Raw genomic sequence first — 21,036 nt, forward strand, 5'->3', positions numbered from 1 at the left:
TGCTGCCTTTTGCAGCGCTTCCAGTCCCTGTTGATTTATTGAACAAGGGAACGCACTCAGGAATTAAAGCCTGAGCCTCATCTGGCAGTGCAGTATCACTCGTTACCTGTTCAATGCCTAGGATGTGCTTGATGTTATCCAAAAGGACACAGTCTCTGTTGTTATAGTTTATACCATCTAAGGTGTGGCCCCCATTACTGTAGTATCTCAGTGCCTCACAATCTTTAATTTATTTTCATAGCACCCCTGTGAAGTAGAGATGTTATCCCCATTTTACAGATGAGGAAGTGAGGCACAGGGAGACAAAGTGACTTGTGCAGTCAAAGGAAGTCTGTGGAGGAGCAGGCAATTAAACCCAGCTCTCCCAAGTCCTAGGTTAGTGCCCTAACCACTGGACCACTTACAGACATACAGCATAAATCAGGAAATCAAAGTATATCCCCTGGAGAGCAACAAAATTGCAAGTATAACAACACATGGATGAGGCAAAGCATGCAAGGATTAACTATTCAATGGGAGGCTTATGCTCAGTTAAGTATACACTTACATATTCCAAGCACGATGCTTGCAATTCTACTGGTATGGAATGATTAACTTTAAAAAATCCTTTCCTCACATAGTTGTCAGGCATAATTAGAAGTAAGACTGGAGAATACAAGCTCTTTGGAATGAATTTTGCTTTATGTAATATTGCTGTTATACAGTAACAGTACTGCTAGATCACCACAGTGATCAGTGCAATATAAATATGGAGAGGTAAGACAAATAGAAGAGTCACTGGATGACCCAGGAGATGGTTTTATCTCAGAACATAGCAAGACTTTTTAAAATGTGTTTTTAAATGGGAGTGTGGCAGCAGTGGTCGGGCCTGGTCCAAAGTCTGTTGAAGTCAATGGGCTCTGGTTTAGGCCCTTAATGAAGGAAAGGTGGCATCTGGTGAGTTTTAAGAAAGAACTTAAAGGAGGTATATGAATGAACAATGAATGTACACATGGACACTGGGATCATAGGGGGTTCCAGGAAAAGGGTGTAGCACGGGAGAAGGTGTGCAGGACACTTCCCAGTTGTCACAATGACAAGAATTTATAGCTTTTGGGGTTTGTTTTGCTTAGATATTTCCAGTTATAAAAGTGGGAGAGAAACTTCAAGCTGGCAAAGCTGGTGTCTTAATGGTGATGCAGTAGAAAGACAGGGGGAAAAGGATAGTGGCAGATCTAGAGGAGACAGTGAGGTTCAATGCATTGACCATCTACTTCTTGTGAACCTAAGTTCCAGTGAGGATTTGATCTCAAGTGAGTTTTGTGGGCTTGGGCAGTTAGGGGGAGAAACTTCAGGAAATTGTGATTCCCCTCATCCTCCAGTGTTTCTGTCTAAATTTTGGCCACCAATACAGCTGGTCAAAAAAAAAAAAAAAAAGCAGAAAAGCATCATGAAAATTTAGCCAAATACTTTTTGTTGTTGACATTTTCAGGAAAACAGTCATTGAAATTCCACCCCTCTGCGCTCCAAAATATTGACCAGCCTTAATCTTCATTCTTAGGGGTTATTTTATTCACATGACTCCACACACTTCAGCGTGATAGGTAGTTTGCTTTCAAGAGTGCTGCTGATCCAGACTGGGGAAGGTCAAACTAATTTCTTTCTAATTTCATATCTACTTGAACACTTGTGGGTTCTATCAAACTTGAACTTAACTGGGCTTCCACTTAAGAGAGGATGTGGGGACAGAGCAGATGGCAGAGAAATTCTACAGGAACAATAAAGAATCTAGATGTTAATATCACCAATATGGTGCCCATTTGTACTAGTTTGGGGGAAGGCTGTTTTCTTAATACATAGCAAAAGCGTTTCTTTAGCTAGAGAAATATTAAGCCCCAGCTGAAGTCATGGGGAGCTGTGAGTGCTTAACATAGCCAACGATCAGGCCTTGTGGCAGGTGCTTCAAATTGGGCACCCAAACCGAAAAATCCAAAATAATGGAGACTGAAAAAGTTGGGCCTTATTTATTTTTTTAAAAAATCTCCCTTGGGGAAAGAGAAATTGTTTAAATTACAGGAAACCAGATTCATAAACTCAAATTAATTGTGCAGCTTCTGCCAGAAATAGCTTGCGACGTTTGTGAACCTTGGAAATCCAGGAGATGTGACCACTTCAAGTCAGAAGTGAGGTGAAGTGGGAAAGGTGGTGTGCTAGTGCTGGATGGTAATGGATTGTTGTAGTGAAGATGCTAATGTATTGGCCGACTTGTGGGGGGAGGCTTGCAAATCACATTACCTACAGGATGCCAGAGCTCCGTTAGTAGCATCTGGTCCTCACTTTCAAGAGTACTACAGTTCACTGCCCAGAATCACGGCCTATGGATACCATTAAGGGATCCAAAGGAAATTCCAGCAGCATGCTGAAAAACTGTCCTCCTTAGAGTCTAACACATCTTTATTTATTCCTTCAGATGTACAGGGGCTTTGACAAGATGCCACAAGTTCAATATATCTACACAGAAGCCTCAGAGAGTCTTTGTGGGGTCAAGCTAGAGGTCAACAAGTACCAGTATCTGATTACAGGTAAGGGACCACTGGAGTTTCTCATGATCAGGACCTCTTTTCTGTCTGTATCTGTACTTGCCAAACACTCACACGGAATGGGGGTAGGTAGGTCAGCTCTATAAGCAGGTTCTTAAAGACAGTGCCTGTCTGCTTCCCTGTGCTGAAATACTGCATAAAACAGAATGCAGTGACAATCAGTCAGTAGCATTCCAGTCTCCGGGGATTGTCTCTCCATCAGTAACACATTCCTCTACTTTTTTTCCCTCCCCTTAAATCTCTCCAGTTTACAAACCACATATCCAGTGTTGAGCATTTTTTGAGACAATAAGTGGCTATTGATGCATAACTGAGCTGGTGTGCCCACCACAGTACAGGCCAGTGTGATTCGAAACAGCAAGGCACCGCTCTGCTGAGCTAGAAATGGAAAAGCCTGTTTGGACCAAGTGAGTTGTTAAGATGAGGATGCAAAGAGAATTGGGACAGCACATGCCAAGTCCTGTTTCTCTTTTAAGGTGCCGGCGCGCTTACACCTTGCACCGTTGCAGAGGGGAATGTGATGGTTGTGGTCACTGGCATGCTGCTGGGGATTCTCACAGCTGGTACAAAGCTTCCAACTTGTGGAAGTGCCATAGTCTCACTCACTAATCCCATAGCTAATAGAAGAAAATAAACTGATTGCTGAACTGTGACTAAAGGCATACACGTGGTATTGAGAACATTAGCAGGCTCAGGAAACTGTCTGACTGAACTGAGAACAACTAATTTGTGTCCCTTTCTGTGTTTTCCAGGCCGTGTGTATGAAGGAAAGGTTTATACTGGCCTGTGTAACTTGTATGAGAAATGGGACCGACTGACTCTGTCCCAGCGCAAAGGACTAAATCATCGTTACCACCTCGGTTGTGGCTGCAAGGTATGTATTGCCTCCAGTTAGATGCAATTAAAAGCCTAATCCTAGAACTGTGCTCATTGCAGCTTATAGCAATAATGCAGGTGAACTATCAGGGAAGGAACCAAAGGGCAAGAGTTTTTTTACAGAAGGCAAAACAAGACAAATTTTGCTCCTCACGGGTTTCACAACGTAGTGAACAAGTTAAAGTTTTCTGCTTGCGCCTTTTCTATGAACCTTTTGGTATAATTTGGCAGGGTGGGGCAGAATCTCTGAAAATTTCACAAACATTATTTTGCAGATCAGCAAAATTATGTGCAGAGCTGCTGGGAAAATGTGTTAAGCTTTTTTCCCCCTGAAAACATTTTGAGTGATTAAAAGTTCAGAACTTATCTCTAAGACTTTGCACTCAGCTCCCATCCTGCAAATACTTAGGCACATGCTTGATTCTAAGCCAGAGGTTCCCAAACTGTGGAGCACAGTGATACGGTTATCAAGGGAGCACAAAGACCTGATGGAGCCACTCTGAAAGGCTGGAGTTAAGAGGGGGCTCTGTCCGGCAGGGAAGTGGACAGGGCACTGTGCAAGTGGTCTCGACTCCCAAGACCAGGCTCCCTGCCTGCCTTGCTCCCTCACCACTGCAGCAGTCACAACCCAGCAGTTATGCCCCTCTGCTGGGGATATTAGCAGAGACTGTGTGAGTGGGAAACGAAAGGCTATACCCTGGGAGTACTGACCCACCTGCCAGAGAGAGCCCCTTCCTGACCCTGGCCAGACAGAGCCTGCGCAAGGAAAGCAGACAGGGCTGCACTCAAGGGCTGGAGTCAGCAGGGGACCCTGTACAGCAGGGGGCCAGTACTCATGGGTGCAGCCTTCCACTCTGGTCCTGACCCTGGCCCTTCAGCGCTGCCCTGCACAGGCGGGGAGCGAAATGGGCAGGGAGCTGTGTCCCGGTAGCCAACACTACCTGACTGCTGCAGGGAGTGGAAGATTTCCTCAGCTGCCACATGGTTAGTGTCCCCCACCCCTGGCCCCCGTGGGTACAGGGTACTCCTTCCCCATAACCCTGTTAAAAAGAAGGGTGTGGTCATTGGACATGAACCTCTGAAGGGGTGCTCAGCAAAGAAAAGTTTGGGAACCTCTGGAAGACAAGTAATGGTGGGGGAGGGGGAGCGACAAATCCCATGAATGGTAAGGTAGGCGTGACTGGAAACGTTTGCGCACCACTGTTCTAAGCAGACGAACAGTGCCATTGACATTAATGGCACTGCTTGTGTGGGCAAGTTAAGAACACGTTTAGGTGTTTGCAAGATCGGGGCTTAATTTTTTAGTTAGCACGTTAGTGCTTAAAAAGAATTTCAAAAACACCAGTTTCTGATTCAAAAGCAAAGTCCTATAAAATGTGCCTTCAATTTACCCCTATTCCACTTGCTGATTATAATTGCAGATTAAGCCCTGCTACTACCTGCCCTGCTTCGTGACCTCCAAGAACGAGTGTCTTTGGACAGACATGCTCTCCAACATCGGTCATTCAGGGTCCCAATCAAAGCACTATGCCTGCATCCGACAGAAGGAAGGATACTGCAGCTGGTACAGAGGATGGGCGCCTCCTGATAAAACTATCATCAACGCCACAGATCCCTGAGCACAGTCCCTTCCCCATTTCCTTTCCTCCCTCCCTTGTGGCTGAGCTTCTCTTGGACAATAACTTCTACCAGATCATGATGATGACAATGAAATTAGTGCCTGTTTTCTTTCAAATTTTAGCACTTCGAACACTTAAAAAAAAGAAAAAGTCTATGCTGTCATACTGAATTTGTTTTTAATCACCTTTTTCGATTCTGAGATCACCCATTTCAGTCAGATTATATTTGTCTGGGAACTTTCGTTTGCACACCGGAAAAAAAAATTATGGAGCCCTTGCTCTCTCTATGTATCATTATCTATAGCAATATAATCTATATTTTTTTAGGAAAACAAAAATATAAAAACTATCCCAGTTCGGCACTATATCATTCTTCCTTGCCCTGGCTTCCCCAAGCCCTCTTCACACACACACTGCACAAATTATGTAGACTGAAGCTATTTGAAGGGGAAACTGGTTTAATTAACTAGATCAGTAAATAAAACAAACAAACCCCTATTCAAATCGGGAATTTTGGAAGTGTGATTGGCTCCAGAAGTGGGAGAACTCAGTTGGTGTTAAGACACTGCATCATCTGGTAAAAGCACCAAGGACTGAATGTCCTCCTTGCTCATTCAGTCACAGTGTGAAGGCGAGAGCACACTGGAAGTTCTGGGGTTCCATAGAACATAAAGAGAGGTTTATTATTATCATAAGGTTTTTGAAATAAAACCTGCATTCAGGGAGGTAATTCACCTAAGTACAATGCAGCAGGTGAAATGCTGAGCTTCTCTCTTTTAAACAGAGTTACTCCTGAAATTTTTGCAGTTTAGCTCCTGCAGAAAAATTCCCTTGTGAACATCTTAAACCAAACAAATGAAAATTATCAACACTAAAAATCAATCAATCAATCCCATGGAGAGGGGGAAAGGGGAGACTCACTAGGGTTTACTGCTATAAGAAATCTATTGCCAAAATAGTGTTTAGCTGAAGTAAGATGTATATACACATAATGACATAAGCTATTTTTGACAGGACGTGGAATTATTTGGTGTTATAAACAATGAATGCTTTGATTGTGTTTTAAAACAGAAATCTTGACATTCCGAGTCAGTGATTTATTTTTGGTAAAAGATGTTGAAACTCCAGTGTACCTGCAGTAGTGGTTAGAATCACTGTTTCGTGCCCTCTTCCCCAACCATGGCTTACCTCCTACAGCTACACTGGCTGCAATTGTATATGTAGTGAAAGCAAAAGCTGGCAGAGTGAGGCAAGGAAAAGCAACATCTTGACAGGCACCTCCTAGAACTTTAAATTTCAGCTGTCCAATGGATTCCAAGTGGGTCAAGTGCTCTGTTTCCCCCAAGCTGTTGTTAATATAGCTGTGGGCACACGCTTTTTCCACGTCCTGAGGCGACATGGGGGAAGGGATGGTCCTGGCTTCACTGTCGACTGGAGGATTTTTTTGTTCTGTTTTGTTTTTATTAAGAAAACTATAATATAAATTTTCTTATTAAATAAAAATATTTTAAGGTTTAATGTTGATGAGGAGGGGTTGCTGACAAAATGGGTGACTGTATATTTTACCGAGTGTACGGGGGAGGAGGGCAACACTTAACAACATTATTTGTGTTTGTTTTTTATTATTATAATTATTTATCTTACATAGACATGTATCTTCAGTTCATTCCACTTAGGAAGCAGAGCTGCTGTCAGCAAGAAAAGGCATTGCAGTCATCCTAGACAGGGACAATATAGCATTCTCTATGCAGTGATCTTTTCAATTTGTTTGGAGCTTCTTCGCCATTATGAGACGGGGAAGAGTGTATTCTAGTGTTGGGATTGATGCATCAATCGTTTTGGGGCTTCTTTGACTTCAGTGGAGCTATGATGATTTACACCAGTTGAGGATCTGGTCCATTTATTAGAAGACCCTTACAGCAGAATGTAGGTGTTTGGCTTAAGTGGCATTTTCACAGAATCGTTTGGATTAGAAAGAAACTTGGGTGGAATAGTCAACAATGCCTAACTGGTTTAGGAGAACCCAGCTCACTGAAAGTCAATGGGGTTTGTGCCTAGGTGCACTTAAAAATGCCACCCCTTGTCTCTACCCCTAAATTATGGACCTGATCATCAAAGGCAATAAGCACCATCAATCCCTACTGATATCAGAGGGAGATTAGGTTGCTTTTTAGGGTCAGGTGCTATATCAGGCTGCTTCCCTTTTCAGCTGGGCATCATCAAGTTGGGCCGTAAGCACAGGGGACCAATTTCTGCTCTGTTCCATCTGTGCAACTGCAGTGCAGTCACAGGTGTAACAAAGTAGAACTTTCTTATGCGTCTCTAGCAATGATAATTCCACCAGTAAACTTCACAACTTGTGGAGTGACCATCACTGGAGCTAACCAAGGCCTGACCCAACTACCATTCGATCAAAGGTTCTTTAGCAATCATTAAATCATTGAGCACAGCCATTTCTCCGAGCTTTGGAAGGCGAGATGAAGCTTGTCATGCAATGAGTTGTCAGGCGTTGATTTGGATTTCCATTAAACTGTGGCTCTGTATTTTACCTGCTCACTGACTGTATAATTTAAAATCATATAAATAGCTGAAACATTACAGTATTGCAATCACATTATTGTGAAAATCTTTATTTTGTTGCTACAAAGATGTGTGTTCCTAGGTGGGCTGTAATGTATCAACGCGCTTTGTAAACAAACAAACAACAAAAACCCCAACGCTGCTACCAACAGAGTTATTTTCCTATCCAGATTTCCATTTTATATTGCAGAGGGTAAAAATATGTTTGACATGCAGACAGCTAGAGTGGTAAAGGCGGGGGCTTGGAAAGCAACCCTCTCCCTTGCCAAATAAAGATGCAGCCATAGAAGCTTTTTAAAATGTAGAACCAAATAGAGGGAAAGAGTAAGGGGGAAGAAACCAGCACAAAATACATTTCTTTTAGGAGGCTTTGAGGTTTTTTTAAATGAATACTATCAGGGACAGATATTTTGTGGACGAAGCTTGCCCTTGCATTATAAGGGTCTTGTCCAAAGCCCATTGGAATCAATGGGTGTTTTTCCATTGACTTAAATGGGCTTTGGGGTCAGGCACCTAAATTTCTGCCTCACTATCTACTCTTCCCTTGCCTCACTGAAGATCACTGCAGCCTGCTAAGGCACAACTCCCTCCTTCTAGATTACAACAGGCCTTGCAGTATGTAAGCACTCTGTCTGGAGGACAGGAGTGAAGCTCCCGTCAGGGTGTTGTTTTCCCAGGTTAGCGTGGGTTGCCGTTGCATAAATCTCTTGCTGCTTCCCCTTTGTTGCGAAAGTTGAAACGTGGTCTCTAACATCCCTACCAGCCATGCTCTGTGCTGAAAGGGACACTGTCAATGGGACTACTTACATCTGTGTCCGCATGATCAGGGCCTTAGTTTTTAACAAACACACTTTTACTAGGTTTTAAATAAATCAATATTATTAAAACTCCATTTTTACAAACCTAATTCACTTTTCTAGACTATTTTTGCAGTTTCCTTATTTCCATTTTGTTTTCTTGCTTCTCTGAGCTTGGATAACAGATCCGTCAGTTTCACTTTCAAATCCAATTTCACTTTCCAGTTCTCATCACAAGCACAGTACTGGAATGTTTCGACTGCCAACTCTGCTTGGGGGCTCTTGGTTTCTTTAAAAATTGTTTCCTTTTAAAGTTGGGAGGGGGGTGTTCTCCCCTCCCCATTTTTTTTCTTTAGGGAAAAGGGTGAGGGGAATTATCTGTATGTGGAATTTCCTGTGCAGAGTCCCACTGAAGTCAATAGGGCTCTGTGCAGACAGAGCACTCCACCAACACAGTGTAAACTGCAGGATCAGGGCCTAATTTTGGTGTGCCAAACATGACCCTCGTCTACACTTTGAACTGGGGTGTAATTCCCCACTGGAGTAGACAAACCCACTCTAGTTCTGATTGGCGCACCACTGGAGGTACAGGTTAGTCACTCCAAGTACAGTACGTGTCTAGTGTCTCAGAGGGATGCTACTTGGCAGCTAGCCCCTCCTGCCACTCCGGCTACACTCTGTTATTAGCACATTAGTACTTGCAACCCTAGGTCAGAGTGTAGATATACCCTTAATATGTCTGACTCATCAATGTAGACCTTCCACTCTCACCAGTGGGGAAAAATGCTATCTCAGGGTGCCCATGAACACACCACTTTATAAGAACTCAAAGTGAAGGCACAAGGAAGAAAGAGTTCCCATTGTTTCACAGGACTTGCCAGGTATATTTCTTCAACTTTTTTCAAAATATTCTAAGTCTATGAATCCTTTGTATTTTGGAAGGGAGTGACAAAATTCAAAGGATGGTGCAAACTTTTTTTTTTTTTTTCCATGCAGGTCAAAGTTTTCTGTCCACCAAATCTTGACAAAATCCTTAAAAAAAAAAAAAAAAATCCACTAAGCCTATGTTGCTGCTTTTGTTGTAGTGGCTTAATCAGTATCTCAGTCACTCCCTTTTCTTCACTGAGCCCCTCTGCTGTTCCTGGTAGTCACAGAAATTTGGGGAAAGGAAACGAAGCCTGGGAGAAAATTTTATCCAGAAGAAATATATTTGTTGCTAAATTCTGTAACACTAGTTTACAGTTTTCCTCCATGCTATTTATAAATTTTATACTCAATGTATACTGTTTTTAAGGTAATACCGCATAATGTTCAATTTTTATTGTGTCCTTTTCTTCTAAGCAGTAAAGTGGTTTTATTTCTATCACAGACATTCTGTCTCTGCCTTGCTTATGTTAGTCAGTTTGTTACTTTAACCATATAGAACTGATACCATATACTTTAACATATACAAGTGTTGCTTTTTCATTGGCTCTTATGTGAAAATCAAGCCTCTGGCAATTGTTCTACTCCTGAAGATTCCCTCAACAATCCCCCTCTCTTTTTAAAGCAACCACCCTCCTGAGGTCCTGTTGTTGGGGTCACCAGCCGCAAAATGGAAGGAAATCCCTTTTGGAGTCTGTGAGTTCCACTTTTTAGATGGCCAGATGGGGTCACTACAGAGCAATGCAGCCACTATGGCTGAACGGGTAACACTGACTGCTCCTGAGGAGGAACATTTACACTGATGGTGTGTGCAGCAAAGGGGGCTGTTGCTATTACAACAGGCTGCTCCACAGAGGCTAGTTTGAAGCACATTTTATCCAAAATACCAGTGTTTTCATGGACTTACTGCCCATAATGAGAGAAGGTGGAGGTTACTCAATCAAATCCTTTCCATTGTGAAAATCTCAACCCTTGGAATATCTCTTTAAGGTGACTAATTATGGTCTGTGGGCTGTGCACTTCGCTGACAAGGCTGCCGCAAACTGGCTTGGCAAGTTCCGCATCCGATAAGAAATTATGTGCAATTTGTTATTCCCCTGTTTAAAAGGGTTCCATCGTTCTTTCCAGGAGTCAAAACAGTGCTACAATGCTACCCACTGGCTGGAAATTACTGATCCAAACTATCTCATGAACAACAAATACATTTGGATGAGTCTACAAATGATTTCCAAACAGTGCGGTGGGGAAAAAAGCTATATCTGTCAGACAATTTATTTGCAACAAACAGTTTGCCCAGATCTGTTAGAAATATAAGTCCTGATGTGAGGGCAAGGCAAATTCACATCTGTACTGGAGCATCTTGGATGACAAAGTGTCCTCACAATTTGTTGATATGATTAAATGAAATCGGGCCTTACAAATTAATTTGACTTAAACTAGGACAAACTGTAGCCCAGTGTAAAGAACACACCATTCTCTTATCTGTCTGTCTTAGGAACTTATCTGGCCCCCATGACTGTAGCATCTGAGCACCCCACAATCTAACATTTCTCCTATGAAGTACGGCAGTGCTATTATCACCATGTTACAGATGGGGAATGGAAGTGTAGAGGGACTAAGAGTCAGAATTTTAAAGGTATTAGGTGCCTACACATACAGATGCTTTGTGGGATTTTCATAAGCAGCTGAGAACTTTTCTGGGATTTTTGAAAATCCCACTAGGCATCTACCTACATGTTTAGGCACTTAAATACCTTCAAAAAATCTGCTCCCAAAGGAGTTACCAAAGGTCACACAAGAAGTCTGTGGCAGATGAGGAGCTCAAACCCAGATCTCCAGAATCCCACAGTAGCACCCAAACAACTGGACCACAAAAGCTCTCTTTATGCCCCTGATTAAAGACCAAGGCAAGAGCCAGAAATATTGGACAAGCTGGAAAGATAAGGATCTTTTTCATATATGGTAAGAATGTCTAATCATTTGCAGTTTTTTACTCCAAAGTGAACCTAAAAACCTGCTGATAATGCAAGTGGATGGCCTCCTTTGGATCACGTGAACTGTTTTCTAGCTCTGCAGCCACCAACCATAAAGCTTTCCTCTGATTATACGGCATGCTAATCAGCCACATCATCTCTGGGCCCAGCCACCCCACAGTCAGATACCATAAAAAAGCCTGACACTTTGACCATTGGAAGAATAAAGCAACAAATGGAAGCACAGCTCAATGGACTCAAACACTTTCCAAGACATGTGTCACTCTCTCTCTTTGAGTAGATCTATATATTACCACCCAGCTTTGCTAACAATTGTGGAGGCTTCTTTCACTCTGTCAGACATTTATGAGTATGGGACATGCCTTAGAATTATATATATGCATATTTTAGTATACCATAGAAATGCAGGGGAGGAAGCGACCTCCAGAAGTCATCAAGTCCAGCCCCCTAAGCTAAAGCAGCACCTAAGTAAACTTAGACCATCCCTGACAGGTGTTTGTCCAACCTGTTTTTAAAAATCTCTAATGATGGGGTTTCTACAACCTCCCTTGGAAGCCTATTTCAGAACTTAACTGTCCTTATCATTTGAATGTTTTTCCTAATATCTAACCTACATCTCTTTGCTGCAGATTAAGCCAATTAAATATTGATCTACATACTTAAAGTGAAGGTATCAATCAACATCCATAACACAATTTTCTTACTGCGATTGATAATTTGCAATTAACAAAAGCAAATAAAAAATCTCAAAATAGAAGTTTGATAACTGCCTTATTGGATGTCCATTCATGTAAAAGATTATCTACAATATCTAACCCTTATATCACTACTAATCCTACCAATGAAGATTAAGGAAGAACCCAACTGGTTGGACTAGGGAAGTTGGTAGCATTGGTCTTATTAACAAAATTAAACAGACAAAAAATGGTGGAGGGCCCTACCTGGATACTGTCAACTTTTCTTATGCATTTACAGCCCTGATATACTTAGCTGCAGTAAGCCTTCTAGCCTTATGACCTCTCAGTTGCAGGGCTGTGTACTGGCCTGTAAAAGGGATTTAGGTCAGGAGATATTGTATTATGAGTGTCATATGAGTAATTGAGGAAGGACACCAATTTTCATCTCAAAAGCAGGGCTGGCCCTAAGTAGGCCACTAGCCTTGCACCTGAATTCAAAATGAACCCAGCTATACAAACTGAAAAGCAGGAGATAATTCAGACATGGGGTCAGGGCTCATAGACAGAAAGGACCATTGAGATCTTTGGGGGAGGCAGAAGGAGTCGTAGGTTCATGGATGCATGTTGACCGTTGAGCTTCTCAAAGGGCCAGGCTAAGAGTAGTCATGCCTCTGCCTAGGGTCAACCCCACTTGTGAGGGAAAACCAAAAGAAATACAACTGAGTTGTTTAAACACTCCCACTTCTGCTCCCTTCCCCAGGTTCAGAAGGAAACAGCTGCCCAGCACTCTTAGGAAGTCGCTGCCTTTAAGGAGCCCATGGAGTGCCTAATTATTGTGCAGGTCTAAGGTACAGTATGTACTAGTTCACAGATAGGATGAATAAACACCAAGAGCAATTATGCTACAGAAAATTATGCAAGACAAACAGAATAAGATCTCATGATCAAAAACTCGAAACTGCTTCATTTAACAATCCAACAGCTGGTAAGTATGTCTAATAGATGGTAATCATGTCACAGATGAGACAAATCAACAGCAGCACAGCACTCTTTTGTAAGAAACTTCTGCTTCACCCCACATCTCTGATCTTCCTGCTCTTCTATGCATTAGGATGAGCGCAAAGACCAACTTAGCCACATCCAAACAGACCTGTTCCCTGTCTATGACAACCAGAGTCAGCAATTTATTTCTCACTCTTTCACCATCTGTGTCCTTCCAGGAACTGAGGGAAAAGGAAAGAGGCACCCAGGGACATGTTCTATGCCTGCTATTTTTCTGCTAGTAATTTATTGTCTGTAAAGTTACAGATATTATTTAAATTGCCAGGGCTCCCAGAGTGAGTGACTCTTTCCACTCCCAACCACAGATTCGCTGCATCTTCCCCAACTAGATCATCATCAAAATAAACAAAGGACACTTACCATCTGCTTATGGCTTGGGAAGAATGTTTGCTCCACAAGAGGGAACTTCTCAGGACCCAGGGAGTTGAAGATTTTAATTAGCTGAGAGAACTAAAGAGAGAGAGAGTGTCTGTTGTTTATTAGACAATAAACTAATGCTTTTAAAAAGTGCTGGTATGAAGGAGGGCCGGGGAATCACATTATCTTCTCCCACCCACCTTTCTGCAATTGACAATGGTGAAAAACATAGCATGCTAAGCTACCATTATCTCTCATGGGGTGCATAAAATTCATGCACTTGAGAGAAGGGAAGGAGTTAAGTGAAGAGACTGGAAGTGGACCAGCTTGCATTCAATTACAGATCCATTATAAACAGATTTAGCTTTCAAAGCACAGAAGGGCTGAGAGTAAAGAGAGGGCGGCTCTTCTTGAGAGTCTGGAGGAAAGGGCTTAAGACCCAAGCACTCCTTCGGTGTGTGTGTGACCGAAATAAGTAGTAGCAACTCATGTATAGCAACAAAACAAAACTCTCTCTCCCATGCAACCAAATAAAGGATTGGTGATGTTTCTTAAAAGGTATGAGAGTAATCAAAAGAGACACTCACTAGAAAGATAGAGTCTTCTACATCAGTGGCTCTCAACCTTTCCAGTCTACTGTACCCATTTCAGAAAGCTGATTTGTCTTAAGTAACCCCAAGTTTCACCCCACTTAAAATCTACTTGCTTACAAAATCAAACATAAAATACAAAAGTGTCACAGCACACTATTATGAAAAATTGCTCACTTTCTCATGTTTATCATATAATTATAAAATAAATCAATTGGAATATAAATATTGTACATACATTTCAGTGTATGGTATATAGAGCAGCATAACCAAGTCATTATCTGTATGAAATTTTAGTTTGTACTGACTTTGCTAGTGCTTTTCATGTATTCTGTTGTAAAACTAGGCAAATAACTAGATGAGCTGATGTACCTCCTGGAAGACCTCTGCATACTTCCAGGGGTACACGTACCCTGGTTGAAAACCACTGTTCTACACCATCCAATTTGAGTGCTGGGCAAAGAAAGCATAAACCTGATGTCTATCATATAAACATCTCTTGTTACTGGGTTCACTTGAGAGGGTCTGTCACCAATCTTACATGCATGTAGCATGATGCACACAGAATGAAATAGAAAAAAGTTCACCTCTTACTTCCCCATTTATCTTGGGGGTCAAAGGGGACATCACCCTAAGCGAGTTATTTGAAGAAAGCAGTGTGCAAAGTCTATGTTGGAAAGCAGAGTCCTCAGGAAGTACTTCACGCACAAGAGCTAACATGGTAAGCCAGGACAACACACACATAATTAACTGTTTATCATCAAGGGTCACACACAGCTACACATGAAGCATCCCACAATGTGATAATCTGACAGTGGGATAACAGAGCTATTCTAAGTGAGCAGAGTCTTGATTTCTACCCACCTTCCACAACCTTATAATAATTTGTATCACAAGGAATTTCAACTCCTATTTGACAATCTGCAAATATCTACACACTATTACAGGTACAGGGCCAGCCCACAACATTTTGGCACCTGAGGCAGGGAGCTCAAATGACGCCCCCATGCCTCCTCACTTAGACCAAAACTTTGAAAGGTCTCAATTCTGCCTTCTTCCTGTTCTACTCCTCTCATGGTACTGCTCTGCTACCTACCCCAATAAAGGAGAACTAACAACTTAAAATGCCTTGTTCAAAAATTTTAAGTAACATTTAACTTTCAAAAGCTCGAACAGCAAGTGTAACTTTTCTTGTCTGCGTAGTAAACACTGGCGTTTTTATCTGTTTGAATAATCAAAGTGGTGCTTTCTATGCCTTCTTGGTTGCAAAGATTTGAACTGCTTCCTGAAGGTCCACAGTCTGGGCCGGCTCATGCTCTACTGAGATGGTGGCAAGGCCGACCAGCCTCTCCTGTGTCATTGTGGAGCATAGATGTGTTTTTATTAACTTCAGCTTGGAGAAGCTGCGTTCTCCACTGGCAACTGTTACAGGAAGTGTTAGAAGTACGCGCAGAGCAACAAAAGCATTTGGAAAGAGGGTGGTCATTTTATTTGTGCACATATATTCCAGACCAGCCTTTGGAGTTGATCCTGCTGAAATGTGTCTTGAAAGGGCTTTGTTCATCACCTAAATCACTCGCATCAATATTGCGCATGTCATCATGTGTCAACACTGTCTCTAGTGCCCTGCATTGCTGGTGTAGGTCTTCTTCAGGTATAGTGAGGAGTTTTGGAATATCCTACAAAATCCCAAATATACTGCTGTGTTCCTTGAGCTGCATGAAACGTTCTTCAACTGACTGTATTGCACAATCTAGCACCTGGTTAAAGAATTCAACTTTGAATTGTTGTTTGGGGTCTCTTAGGGGATTATCCTGTACCTTGTAACCAAAATGTCTTCTTCAGTGACTCTTGTATTCTTGAATGGGTGGGAAAATAGCTTCAGTGTGAAGTTCCTCTACCAACTTCTGTGCACTCTTCGGAATGTTTTGAAATCCCTCATCTGACCGGAAAGACTGTAGGTATGACTTTGCTTTGTCCAGTTGTTCCATTGCTCCAGATATATCAAGGTCAACACCTTGGAGTCTCTTGCTTACAATATTTAGTTCAAACAGTATGTCATGCTACAACACTAAGCCACACAGAAATTTGAAGTTATGTATGTTTCTGGTGATTCCATTTCCCTCTGCCACTGTTCTCCCATGAACAGTTCCTGTCATAGCATTATCCTCCATAATGGCAAATATGGCATCAACTATCTTCCCAATTTGGTGTTTGATAGGCTTTATCGCCTCCACTCGACTTTCCCATCATGTGGCATTCAGTGGTTTCAGTGTCAGAGAGGATGTTCCCAGATGTTGCTTCAAAATTTGCCATCAATGAGTTGATGCAGAGAAAAATACATAGATGCTTTGAATTACATTAAAAAATTCAGCAGCCTCACTAGAAGCTGATGCTGCATCACTGACCACCAAGTTCAATGAATGAGAACTGCATGGGACAAAAAAATCTCGAGGGTTCAACTCTCGGATCCGTGTCTGCACTCCTCTGTTCTTTCCTCTGATGTTGGCACCATTATCGTAGCCCTGACCTCTCATGTCAGCTATCACAATTCCTGTATCTTCCAGCTTTTTAAGAAGCACATTTGTCATACTAGCTCCTGTAGTATCATCAATGTCAATAAATTCTGGAAAATGCTCTCTGACAGTCACCATTGCAGGGACATTTTCACTAGATTCTGTTGTTGTTACAAAACGCACCGTTAAAGTCATTTGTTCCGTATGGCTGATGTCAGGTGTGCAGTCCAGAAGAACAGAGTAACATCTTGCTGACTTCAGATCTGCCACAATCTTCTGTTTGACTTTTGTTGCCAGTAACTGTATGATCTCATTTTGAATGGTTTTTCCAAGGTAGTGGTGTGTGTACATTTCTTGGGTGGTGACTCTTCTTAGATGCTCCTGGAGTACAGCATCAAACTCAGCCATCAACTCCACAATTTTAAGGAAGTTTCCATTGTTTGGCACATACAGCTGATCTGAAGTGCCACGCAGTGCTAGGTTTTGGGTAGCAAGCATTCTCACAATGCCAATGAGCCTTTTCAGAACATTTTGCCAGTAAAGAGACTCTGATACAATCTTCTCTTGATGCTGATCATCTATGGTGGCCTTTAACCTTAGTCTCATCTCAAGTTCTTTCCACCTATGGAATGCTCTCTGGTGATTTGCTGCCTTCTCATGGCATGCCAGATTTCTAGCCAGATTTTTCCAGTCCTTTGTTCCTGTAGAACCCAATGTGGCTGGAACATTAGATTGAAAGAGTTTTCAACAAAAACAGTATGCAGCATTCTGGGATTTTGAGTACATAAGCCATGGCCTCTCCACTTTGTCACCATTGGGGATTTCACATCAGTTTACTGTGTTGGATGGAAACTTCTATTTTCATTGTCTTTGGGGAACATGAAGTTTTTCACTTGCTGTGGCCCATGCAGTACAAGGAAGTCCCTCAGGCTACTGCTCAAGTCCCGGATCATCTAAACTTAAGGAACTAAACTCAGCAGCAGCTGTTTCTTGCGCCTCCACCACACTCTTCTCTGATCTATACTTTTCTTCAGGAATGTGCATGTGTAAGGGGATTGTTGCCCCCTTACTAACGTTCAGTGGGGGTGTTTTAGTTGCTAGCTCCCAGTACTAAAAGGGGGGTTGATGGGAAATCAGGACCCTGAGACTGACAGTCCCCAGGAACAATGGGGAGAGGCCAATACTCCAGGTCAGCCTGAATGACAGGACGGGCAGGCTAATCAGGGAGTCAGGAGGCCAGGGCGGTCCCGTCCTCCGTGTGAGCTGGAATTGCCTGGGTCAGACAGAGTGGGGCCGAGCTAAGGAGAAAGCAGGGGTCCAAGCTAAGCTGAGGAGCAGAGCTGTGCCAGATCCAGAGGGACCAGAAAAGCAGCCCAGAGACAGCAGACCCTGCCCTGGGAGTAGAGCTGCAACCCCAAAGCCAGAGGCACAGCCCAGAGAGAGCAGACTTGCCCTGGGAGGAGAGCTGCAGCAACCAGAGCCAGAGTGGCCAGAAAAGCAGCCCAGGAAGCAGGTCAGTGCTGGGAGCAGAGTCACAGAAGCAGCCTGTGGAGCAGACCTATCCTGGGAGGAGAGCTGTAGCAACCAGAGCCAGAGGGGCCAGAGAAGCAGCCCAGGGAGCTGGAGGCAGAGCGGCAGCTGTGCTGAGGCAGAGTGGAGCTGGAGCTGGAGCAGTCCAGAGCCGGGTGTCGTGAGCAGCTGGGGAGAGCGAGGGGGGACCCTGGGCAATGGGCCCAGCGCAGGGAGACACCTCAGCCAGGAGGCTCTGCAGGCCAGACTCGGAGGGGGATTGGTAACCCTGACAGGGTGGGGGCAACGCTAGAAAGAAGGGCCCTGCCACCTAGAGCCTGAGAGCGTGTGGCCACCACCAGAGCAAGTGTCCAACCCGCAGCATCCCTGCAGCACAGCCGGGGCCTGAGAAGAAGGCCTGGGACTTACAAGGAACAGACTGTGAACTGCCCTGACATTCCAGAGACACTGTTTGTGATGTTCCCTGCCACAGAGCCGGGTGATGTGTTTCCTTTAACCTTTCCCATTTTCCCTTATTCTTTTTAAAATTAATTGTTGATTAAATAACTTGCATTTGCTTTAACTTGTATGTAATGGTCAGTGAGTCAGAGAAGTGCCCAGTGCAGAGAGAGTACCCCGTAGTGGGGACACCCCAGCCCATCCTAGGTGACCACAGCAGAGTTGGGGGTCAAGCCCCCCCAGGAATCCTGGGCCCAGCCTTGTTGGGGTTACAAGGACTCTGCCAGACAGGAGCGTGGAAGGGGAGTCCTCAAGGGCAGGGAGGCCACCGGGTAAAGGAAGTGGGAGCGAGGACTCAGATCCTTTCGCTAGCCCACTTCACCGGGGTAGTGCAGAAGCCAGAAAAGTTCCCCACAATAGCAGGACTATTCCCCCGTTACACATGGTTATATCCATTTGAGATGGAGATATGGATGTTGCAGTAGCTGCCAGGTCACCTGCACTCTGACTAACTGGAAGATCAGGCATCTCCTCACCACCCTCATCCTCACTGGGGCTGAAAGGCTCACCGTGAACATTTGTGTCTATGTATCTCAAGAGAGCTCCTTCCTGCTTAGAAAGAAAAGCTTCCTTTGCTTTCTTTCTTTTTCTGAATGCTGCCCCAGAGGGGCGTTTTCTTCTTTCACTCATGACTGCTGTTCTGTGCCAGCTAGAGTGGCTCTCAACACTCAGTTGAAGGGGACAAATAAGCAGGCTGGTAACAGGGCCTGAGTGAGGGAAGATATCAGCATCTTAAGGGCCTAACTGGCTCCTACTACTTCAGTTGACTGCCTGTTCTCCTCAAGTGGGTTCAGGGAAGCAGCAGGAAACAGGAAGCTCCCTGAGAAGCTGGTGTTAATCAGTCCAGGCTCCTGGGGGTGCTAGAGAGGTACATAAGAGGCTCCTCCTCCTCTCTCTCCCTGCAGCTCCCTGTTATTCCCTCTCACCTTTTCTCCTGCCTGCCTGTTATGTCTCTTGTGCCCTCCTTCCTCCAGCCCAGCACTCCACCATCTCTGTGCATCTAGAGCAGAGAGAATACATATGCACCAGCAGCAGACACAATTTTCTACACTCTGGGTCCTAGTGGCGCCCCCCACAGTCTGGCACCTGAGGCGGCTGCCTCAGTTCGCCTTGTACATGTACAGTCTACTGCCTGCTGTAAGTTGCATATACGGCACACTCCCTTATCTTTCTCTGGTAAAATAAAAAATCTAATATTTGAAAGGTGGGTATGCAAGGCTGTGGCACTCAAAGAGTTAAGACATGCAAGTTCCTTGAGGCAAAAGAGACAGATTTTATGGAGGACAACATGCAGATACGACTAGGAGATGAAAGGAGACAGTACCAGGAGAAACATCATTGAAATTGCTTATGGAAAGATCTTCTGGATGATCTATGTTCCTTGTGACTGAGATTCATGTATGTAGCCACCTTGCAGTGTGCCTAAAGCACCTCACTAGGTGCTATAAGCACCATTCTAATAGGCAAGCTCCTTTTCAGCTAGGTAGCAGTGCTGTTATTGACAATCAGGACTGGTGATGTTGCAGAAAGAGGACTGCTTACTTCTCTTAATTCAGTGATTTCTAAGTTGAGATGAATTTCTCAGATATCAATTTTCATGGGTATTTAGAGAATTTACTTGTTGAGGCCTGCTGCAGCTGGAAGCAAACATCTCAATAATTCTAGCTACTGCTGACACACATACCGGGGGCTTGGCAGAATTCAATTTTTTTTATAATGCTGATGGAGAATATCAGTGTTTATTTTTAAGCACCTTTTAAAATTTTCATCTATTTAAATATTCAGTTCCAGGAAATTATGAGGGAAGGCTATTGGGAGGTCAGACAATAATTTTTTAATGACAGGACACACTGAGATTCTAAAAGTTAAAGTTTATAACCATTAAACACAAAACTGTCAACATCACATGTCCAAATAGACAAAGTAAATACCGTTAAATCAAACTTTAATAAGTTCTCAAGCAGAATTTTTCTTACTTTGCCTACCCGTACATTAACAACCATGAAAATATTTTTTTTAATTTGGTTTGTGCATGTATGGTGAAATCGACGTCATCAACATTTACCAATAAAAATCTAATCCTTCAAAGCAGAGTAATATGTAATCAAACCCAAGGCAAAGGCTATGAGAATTTGCAAATAGAACTCTGCACAGAGATTCACAAACTGAACCCCGAGGTTCAATTCACAGGGCTTGAAAGTAAGTCAACTCCCATAGGTTCTTTTAGAGAAAGTTCAGTTAACTTAACCCTCTATTATGGGGAAAGTTCAGTTGTGGAAGGTTCTTATTGCAACCACACAACAACAATTTCACAACAAACCTTGGGATCCCCTCATCCTGAAGGAGACATTTTCAAGTTCCAGGACTGGTTGGGGGAAGAGGATAGCTGTTCAAGGAATAACAGACCCAGAGCATGGGGAGAGGAAAGTCCTTTAGC

General features: G+C 43.3%; 2 protein-coding genes across 2 annotated transcripts in view; one reads left to right on the forward strand and one right to left on the reverse strand.

Moving 5' to 3' along the window:
- TIMP3 (TIMP metallopeptidase inhibitor 3) overlaps positions 1-9,821 on the forward strand; it is a 47,894-nt gene extending 38,073 nt beyond the window's left edge. Inside the window, exons 3-5 of the mRNA XM_037880428.2 lie at positions 2,450-2,561; positions 3,332-3,453; positions 4,877-9,821. Coding sequence (XP_037736356.1) covers positions 2,450-2,561; positions 3,332-3,453; positions 4,877-5,074 — 432 coding nt within the window. The 3' untranslated portion in view covers positions 5,075-9,821. The remainder of the gene's footprint in view (positions 1-2,449; positions 2,562-3,331; positions 3,454-4,876) is intronic.
- Positions 1-21,036, reverse strand: part of SYN3 (synapsin III) — a 282,703-nt gene that overhangs the window by 161,376 nt on the left and 100,291 nt on the right. The window contains exon 6 of the mRNA XM_027825071.3: positions 13,469-13,558. Coding sequence (XP_027680872.1) covers positions 13,469-13,558 — 90 coding nt within the window. The remainder of the gene's footprint in view (positions 1-13,468; positions 13,559-21,036) is intronic.

Source organism: Chelonia mydas, chromosome 1, assembly GCF_015237465.2.
Source record: "Chelonia mydas isolate rCheMyd1 chromosome 1, rCheMyd1.pri.v2, whole genome shotgun sequence".
Classification (NCBI taxonomy): domain Eukaryota; kingdom Metazoa; phylum Chordata; order Testudines; family Cheloniidae; genus Chelonia; species Chelonia mydas.